The sequence below is a fragment of the Arachis stenosperma genome, chromosome 5, assembly GCF_014773155.1.
Source record: "Arachis stenosperma cultivar V10309 chromosome 5, arast.V10309.gnm1.PFL2, whole genome shotgun sequence".
Taxonomy (NCBI): Eukaryota; Viridiplantae; Streptophyta; class Magnoliopsida; order Fabales; family Fabaceae; genus Arachis; species Arachis stenosperma.
Window position 1 is genome coordinate 6,129,158 of NC_080381.1, and position 8,219 is coordinate 6,137,376.

Genomic DNA, 8,219 nt, shown 5'->3' on the forward strand with positions numbered 1-8,219 from the left:
TTAATTTGATTTTACCAAATGCAAGTGTTGCAGCTTTTAAAAAGTAGCTTTCATAAACTACTTTCAAAAAATAAAAATTTTACCAAACCAAATCTAACATTAGTGAAGATAATATGCTTGTTTGGACGCTATTATTTTAATAAAAAATGTCTTTTTTATTTTTTAACGTATTTAATAAATTTTTAATAATAAAAATAAAAATACTAAAAAAATAAAAATATATCTTTTTTGTTTACATCTTTTTTTAAAAATTTTTTTTTTAAAAAAAGATATTTTTCATGTAAAAAATAAATAAAAAAATATTTTTATATTATTATATCCAAACATAATTAATAAATAAATTTTTTTTTATATAAACATAAAATTACCTCTATATCATAAGATTAAAAAAAAAAACTAAAAAAAATCTTTTTTAGAAGTTCGGCTAAACAAACCCAGTAACGATGAATAGTAAATAAGGCGAAAAGGAGGAGGGGAATAAGATGGAAATCTAAGAGAGATTACAAAACCCTAAATTAATAAACCCAAAGAAAAGAAAGAAGGAAGAGAAGGTTTCCCAGGCAATGTGTGTATTTATGAATGAGAGAGAGTGTTGGGGTCCGCGTTCCCATTGTTCCAGTCAGCCGAGTCAGTGATATACTCACTCGTATTTTGTTTTGTTTATACAAATCCCACTCTCTCTTTCTCTCTCTTCAAATCTTCCCTTCAATTAGAGGCAGCACCGCAACCATCGCCAACAACCTCACTTCTCTCGTTTCCCGTAACCGCATTCTCCATGGATTCTCGGGAACCCCACCACCAACCTTCCCATCACCACCACCCTCACCACCACCACCACCAGCAACCACCACCTCCTCCCAACATGATGGTCGGCATGGGACCCACCCAATACTCTCCCTCCATGATGGCCCCCACCACCGCCCGATTTCCCTTTACCTCCGTCGTCCACCACCAGCATCAGCAGCACCAGCAACAACAACAGCAGCAACAGCAGCAGCAGCACCACCAGCACCAGCACCAGCACCAGCAGCCGCCCGTTCCACCCACCAACAACAACGGCAACGCCGCTAACGATAACAACAACACCGTCGCGCTTTACGACGGTTCCTCTTCCGCCCTTAAGCCCTGCGGATTCCCCACCACCGACTCCGCCTCCGCCGCCAAGAAGAAGAGGGGCCGACCCCGGAAGTACTCCCCAGACGGCAACATTGCCTTGGGACTCTCTACCACCCACGCCTCTCCCTCTCCCGCAGTACCACCACGCGCCGATTCCTCTGCCGGAGGTTCTGGTGGCGGTGGCGCAACCCCCTCATCGGAGCCTCTGGCCAAGAAGCACAGAGGGAGGCCTCCTGGCTCCGGCAAAAAGCAGATGGATGCGCTTGGTACTATTATTTGTTTGAAGTAATTTTCTTTTTAATGTCATTGGTTCGTTGGTTATCGATTAATGGCTTTCTTTATTGGAATGTGCAGGAGCTGGTGGGATAGGTTTTACTCCGCACGTGATCTTGGTGGAGTCTGGTGAGGTATGCAGTAGGATCACTGAGACATAGATGAAGCTAATGATTATGAGTTCTATATAGTCTACAAATCACTGATATTAACTAATTATCTATCTTCTTAGTTGCATTTTTTTGGGTTTTGATGACTATTTGGTTCAATGGATGCTTGAAATAGAAGCAGAATTAATACTTGCAATGAGTTTAGATTGTTTTGTTTACTGTAGTATCTCAATATATTTGGTAAATGGAAGTGGCATGAAGGGTTCATGTATTCATTGAGTGTTGATGTTGGTACCGTGTTATTGGATTGCCTCTTTCCATTTTAGTGATGATGGATATAATGCTTCGCTTTCAGGATTTTGAAGGTTGGTTATGTTATAAATTGCATTGATAGTGTAGATCACCTGTATCTGTATTGCAATCTTTTATTGTGAATTACTTTCTTTTAGGTAGGTTTATAAATCATCTTCTTCTTAGGTATCCATTGTCTTATATCCTTCTTCTCACTGGCATGTTTCTCTTGTTTGCAGGATGTTGCAGCTAAAATTATGGCCTTCTGCCAGCAAGGACCTCGGACTGTAGTCATTCTTTCGGCTAATGGTGCAATCTGTAATGTCACCCTTAAGCAGCCGACAACGTTGGGGGGTACTGTGACATACGAGGTACTTTTTTAGGTCCCTTTTACAATATATTAACAACTGTTTATCTGTCATATGAAAGATTTATGAATATTGTTTATATCAATGATATGGTATAATATATACTTGCTTGATAATTGATATGCATATTCCTAAAAGTATGGGTTGGCGACGACATGAAACTACATGCATTTCTTGTTGTCTAGCATGTAATCAACATATTCCATATTCTCCACTATTTTGCTTTTAAATGTATAATCTATCACTATTATATATCATAGTGCTTCATTTACCTCCTAATAAAACATGAAAGCCTGTGTACCTTGTGGGATACCAGCTGAAATAATAGTTTTGTATCTTTAATTTAACATCCTTTCTTTATATTCCTGTCGTTTTGGTTGGTTAAATAATTTGCAAGCGTTATTTTCTGTGCCATTGAAGAGATTTGGAATCATAAAATCTTGAATTACTGGAACTATTTAGGCACATCGACTTTAAGAAAAGGTTTCAAAAGGTATGCTGAATTATGCATGTTCAGTTAGAATTAAAAACCTTAAAATTGATTTGAATGATATTGGATTAGAATCTGAGTTATGAGATGCATATGAAATGTTTTCATATTTTTCTTTTTTATCCATGAATGAGCTGGAAAATATGTTCTTTGGACATTTATTCCTGCTGGAGGGAGCTGGACCTTACATTGTATGGTGCAGCTCCACAAGGATTCTGTATCCATATGTAATTTGGCCAGTGAAGGAAAGATCTTTCATATTTTGAAGTGCCTTCCACAATTTAATTTGTCAGGTTAAAAGTCATCACCTTTCTACTCCCTTTCTTGTCTATCTCAGGTTTTTCTGTTGATCCAACAACTAAGAATGCTGTGAAGTTTTACGTAAAGTATTACTTATAAGAATATCTTGATGAGAATTTTTCATGGTTGCTTAATTAAAAATGTTAAATAAACACATGGATCAGCACTCATTTTCTTGATGTATATTTAATCCTCTGATCAGCACTCATTTATTATATTTTTTGTTTTTAGGATTGTGAAGGAATTATGAGACACAGGAAATTAGAAAAATGTTTTATTATTTATTCTTTTTCCATCACAAAATTTTGAAAAGAAAAAAACACCAAAATTGAAAGTCAGAAAATGAAAATAGATGCCAAACACTTCGCGTGTTTTTTTCAAGTGTTGTTTTAACCTGTTTTTCTTAGACCAGTTGTTGTTGGTCTGATAATAATTTGGGTAGTGGTGATGGGGGGTCAGAAGTTTGGTACATTTTGGAGTGTGGTTTTTTTGTCCTAATTCCTAATTCTGAGAATAACTACTATTTGTAGATGCTCCTTAATTTCATTCCTGGTTGGTGTTGTTGACCTTCACTGAACCAAGTTTTGGAACACATAATTGAGCATATTAAGGGTCTCTGCGATTTATGTTTCCTGTTTTTAAATTTTAACAAAGAAAAGAATAAAGAAAACAATGAAAAGGTGTTTTCATTTCCTATTTTCAATTTTTCCTTCACATAATACTGAAAATGAAACAAGTTTGTTGGAATAATTTGATTCACATCACATTCAGGTTTACCCCTTAAAATTTATTTTCAAATTCACTGTTTGGACTTATGGTGGTTTGTTTTTTGAGAAGGAACCAGGTTTCTCAGAATCTTCCATTCCATATAATAGCTTTAAATTTATATAAAGATATGAAGATGTCATTTTTTGACATTGTTGGTTGATTACATTATTATGCATATAGGTTTAATAATTCTCTTCACTTGATGTTTTCGTTACAGGGCCGATTTGAAATTATATCTCTGTCGGGTTCTTTACTACATTCTGAAAATAATAGTGATCGAAGCAGACCGGGCGGCTTGAATGTCTCCCTTGCAGGTTCCGATGGACGAGTTTTAGGGGGTGGAGTTGCTGGAATGCTAACTGCAGCATCACCAGTACAGGTAAAGCTCTTAAGTGGTAGAAAATTTATATCTATTTTTCATAATGGTTCTCGGCCTTAACCCTGTATAGATTATCTAAAATTGTTTATAGTTCATCACCTCAGGCACTGAGGGTTTTCCTCCCCTTTCGGCATGAATGATTAAACTGTGTGGCTTATTTAAAATGATTAACAGGTCATTGTGGGTAGCTTTATTGAAGATGGCAAAAAGTCAAATAGCTCAAGTAACAATAAATCAGGGCCTTCGTCAACGCCATCAACCCAAATGCTAAATTTTGGCGCTCCTATGACTCCAACCAGTCCTACCTCTCAGGGGGCTTCCTCGGAATCATCTGACGACAATGATCAGAGTCCTCCTAATAGGGGGCCTGGACTCTACAATAATGCTAGTCAGCCCATTCATAATATGTCGATGTACCATCATCAACTATGGGCTGGCCAAACTCAGCAGTGAGGACAGATTTTAGGTTTGAAGAGTTCAGTGCAGTGCGGGGGCGGGGTATTTTCATGATGACTGTTGAATGTAGTGGCTAGAGGTCAAATTCTAAAATGCTAACATGCCTTATTGGGACTGATTTCGAAGAGCCTATCCTAAGGCTGGAGTTTGTTTCTCTCCATTTTTATGTTGATTAGGGTTTTTAAAATCATAATTCAGGTGATGCTAACGTTGCCAGTGATGATAGCTTTTAGTCTTTTGAGCTTGTTGCGGAATTTGATCCGTTTGTGTTCATTAGGTGCATGTATTGTGTTCTGCTCATCTGAGGTACGTGTCCATTTTTAGATGCTGTGTGGTATATATCTCTTTGGCTTTGCTTAAGCAGTTAAGCTTACCAAAGCGCTCTGTCAATGGACATCAAATTGCTATCCTGCCTCATCCATAGATTGAGTCAAATTCTTTCTGGTTGCATTGGCTTTGACAAATATGTGGTTTGGTCAACCAAGACTAACTTTGCAGCCAAATTTGTCCTTTGACATGCATTATTAAATTATGGGATGAGTATCGCGGTTCCATTAATAGTTGAGATGTCAGCTTTTTATTCTCTTCTAATATTTGTGATGGGTTATGGGTGCAAAAGTTGTTTTAAAGTAAGCCATAGGTGATAAGGTGGTGATCATCACACTAGGGACACGTAGAAATACATATATTTTATATACAAATGGCTGAGTTTAATAACCCAAGCTTTATGTGTGATTTGATTGAATTGTAATTTAGGAATTGGAGCACTATATGTGACCAAAATCACGATTTTGGTTGGTAGTCTGCACTATGGCCTATGGTATGAAATGGACGAAAAACCGTGCAAAGTGTAGAGTAACATGATAATGACCAAGTTTGATTAAGTCCACTTAGAATATGGCTTCGCATGACGACTTATGTTGATACCCAATCAGCTTCTGAACCGTGTATGGATGCGCCACAATATTTTCTCGCCGACGTACCAACACAATACCCAACCCTCTTCGGTTCTTCATTTTCGTTTTTCAACAGTTCTTGGCCTTTTGACTCCCAATCTAGTAGGCAGATGTTTTCAAAATTTTAAATACTCGCCATATTTCTAGTTCAGCAAGGAATAACTTATTTCCATATTTAAATAAATAGCTTTTGCAATTAATTGTTGTGTTAGTTTCATGAGGAATCATTAAAACGCAGTAGTATTAATTAATTTCTGATGTAAGGGGTCAATGTCATTCTCATCCAACTAAATGGATACTGAGAGGCACGAAACGACAACTAGCTCCCTTTTTAAAAATATTCATGTGGATATCACTTGGGATTTTAAATGTTGAAAACCTAATCTTGAATTGATGCGTCACATGATGTATCATATTAGTATTATAAGTACTATACACTTTTTGGGTACATATTTATGTCCACATTGAATATGAAATGGTAACTAAAATTTAACATTAAAGACGGTGCTGGCTAACGAAGTTAACAATGGGTTATGTATATAAGTTGCGTGTCCAGGAGCCTAACACCACTGAAAGCGAGAGGCCACCTCATACACTCACACCACGCGCCTTCTCACACGCGTAAGCACTCTCCAACGGCTACTTTCCATGCAAACTTACTTAACCCACCAACATAAATAACCAAATTGCTAAGTTTGTTTTGTTCCCTTCTTGTTCCAATTTTCAATCTCTATTCTTCTAGCCCCTTCCATGGATTGCTTGGTGATGCCGGTCTCGTTGATCCGGCGACGCTCCGTGAACTCTCGGATGGGGTATAGGCCAGTGGGCGATGATGGGCTGTTGGATGATCATGAGAGGCCGGTGACTGTTGTGGTTGGGAAAGAGAGGAGGGTGTTCATGGTGGAGCCTTTCATCTTGCGAGAGAATCCATTCAGGGTTTTGATGGAAATTTCGATGAAGAAGGCGGAGAAGGATCACTTCCACTTCACGAGTAACGAGAGGAGAGTGATATTTGTGGACGTGGATTCAATATTGTTCGAGCATATGCTGTGGCTAATGCAAAACGATGCCTCTTCTCTCTTCCAGCTCAATTTGAAGGAGATCATTGACTTCTATTCTCAGGATATTTAATGTAATAATATAACTCATAGATTTCAGTAATATACCTCATAATTAATATGTTATCCCCTGTTTCTTTTCTTTTGCTAAATTTTAATTTTACCTTACTATAAACTAGGCTAAAGTCACTTTGTTATATAAGAATGTGGTTTAGTGCAGTTTCTAAACCATTCGGTTCGTTTCTAACAGAACTGCACCATAAACACCTCTAGATAAGATAATTTCAAAAGAATCCTGCTAGGATTTTTGTAACAATGTTCTCATACGCAATTAATAACAACCGAATTACGAGAGTTTAGTGTTATTGATTTCTAAATTATCTTATGTTGTGATTTGTGAGTGAGTAATTCAAGTTGTTGTTGGGGCTGTGGATTTGTCCCTATTAAGTTTCTTACCTTGTAATGTAACCCTTCTTTATACGGCGGATTGGATAAATTTGTTTCTTCAAATGTATGCTTTGCTGGCGTCATCTCTTGATAACTTCCAAAAGGCTTTTTCATGCTCATCATCTAATGCAAGATATAGACATGTTACATGTAGTTTTCTTTTTCTATCGATCAATCTAAAAGGCTTAAATTTCTAACTATATTTTTGTTGGTGTCTAAAAGACACTTAAAAACCATATTAAAATTGTAGGTCCCCTGTCAATTATCAGCTAATCTATACTTTATCGCCATGAAAGGAACCTTTGTTGCTTTTATCGTTTCATTTTTTCTATATTGCTATTTGCTAGTTTGCTACCATGAAAAGGAAACTACGTGCCCATTTTATTTAGCTTTCATTTTGCTTTTGGGCCTGTTTTAGGAAAATGGGTAATGTGTTGGGCTCAACGTAAAAATCATAGTACAAGTTGTAGGCCCACTTTTATGATGGATAACTATTACGGAGTCATTTCTTTCTTAAAAAGGGTGCATACAATTTTGGTCAACAGTCACAATTTCATAATCCATATCCAGAATTGGGCTTCACCTTTTTCTTTATTAGTTTTCTACAGATCTTACAGTTAGGTTTTTTTTGCCCAGATTTTACAATTAGGTTTGGCACAGTTTCTCAAATTTGGGCTAACTGGGACAGCAAGTTGTCCAATGCCTCTAATCCCACACCAAAAAAAAACGAGAAAAAAAAACCAAAAAAAAGTTGAAAAAGTTTGTACACAAAACCACTGAAGGCAACTGAGGCTTTGGTTGAATGAAGGGGTATATCATATATGTACTCTATCTATGGGTACCCAATTCGGTCAGGTAAAATTGCGAACTCAATTCGGTCGGGTAAAATTGCAAACTTGATCCGCAGCGAATAGGGTAGGGTTTTCATGCGGGTCGGGTAGGGTGCGGGTTGAGTTTCAATTCTACCTGGCCAACCTACATCCTATATATGTATATGTTATATACTTATATAAAAATATGTTTCAAGTAGATGTTGAATCAAAGACCTCTCACTAAATACAAAAGATCTTTATCCTTAGTCACTAAAAAAAATTATTAATTGATAATTTGATACGTTTTTTTTACATAAAAGTCAATTCTATTTTAAATTATCATTAAATTATATAATAATATTGCATCCTTTTAGTAACCCGTAGGTAAAGTCGGA

At 36.8% G+C, this 8,219-nt stretch overlaps 2 protein-coding genes across 2 annotated transcripts; both read left to right on the forward strand.

Moving 5' to 3' along the window:
* The first annotated feature begins 512 nt into the window (after window positions 1-512).
* On the forward strand, window positions 513-4,997 carry LOC130983252 (AT-hook motif nuclear-localized protein 8-like). Its single transcript, XM_057907458.1, has 5 exons — window positions 513-1,382; window positions 1,471-1,523; window positions 2,030-2,161; window positions 3,934-4,095; window positions 4,270-4,997. Exons 1-5 carry the CDS (start codon window positions 776-778, stop codon window positions 4,546-4,548), a joined length of 1,233 nt encoding a protein of 410 aa, XP_057763441.1. The 5' UTR covers window positions 513-775; the 3' UTR covers window positions 4,549-4,997.
* A 1,022-nt stretch (window positions 4,998-6,019) lies between these two features.
* Window positions 6,020-6,919, forward strand: LOC130982339 (auxin-responsive protein SAUR77). The gene has a single exon (XM_057906311.1). The coding sequence runs from the start codon at window positions 6,258-6,260 to the stop codon at window positions 6,636-6,638; it is 381 nt and encodes a 126-aa protein (XP_057762294.1). The 5' UTR covers window positions 6,020-6,257; the 3' UTR covers window positions 6,639-6,919.
* Window positions 6,920-8,219: the final 1,300 nt, after the last annotated feature.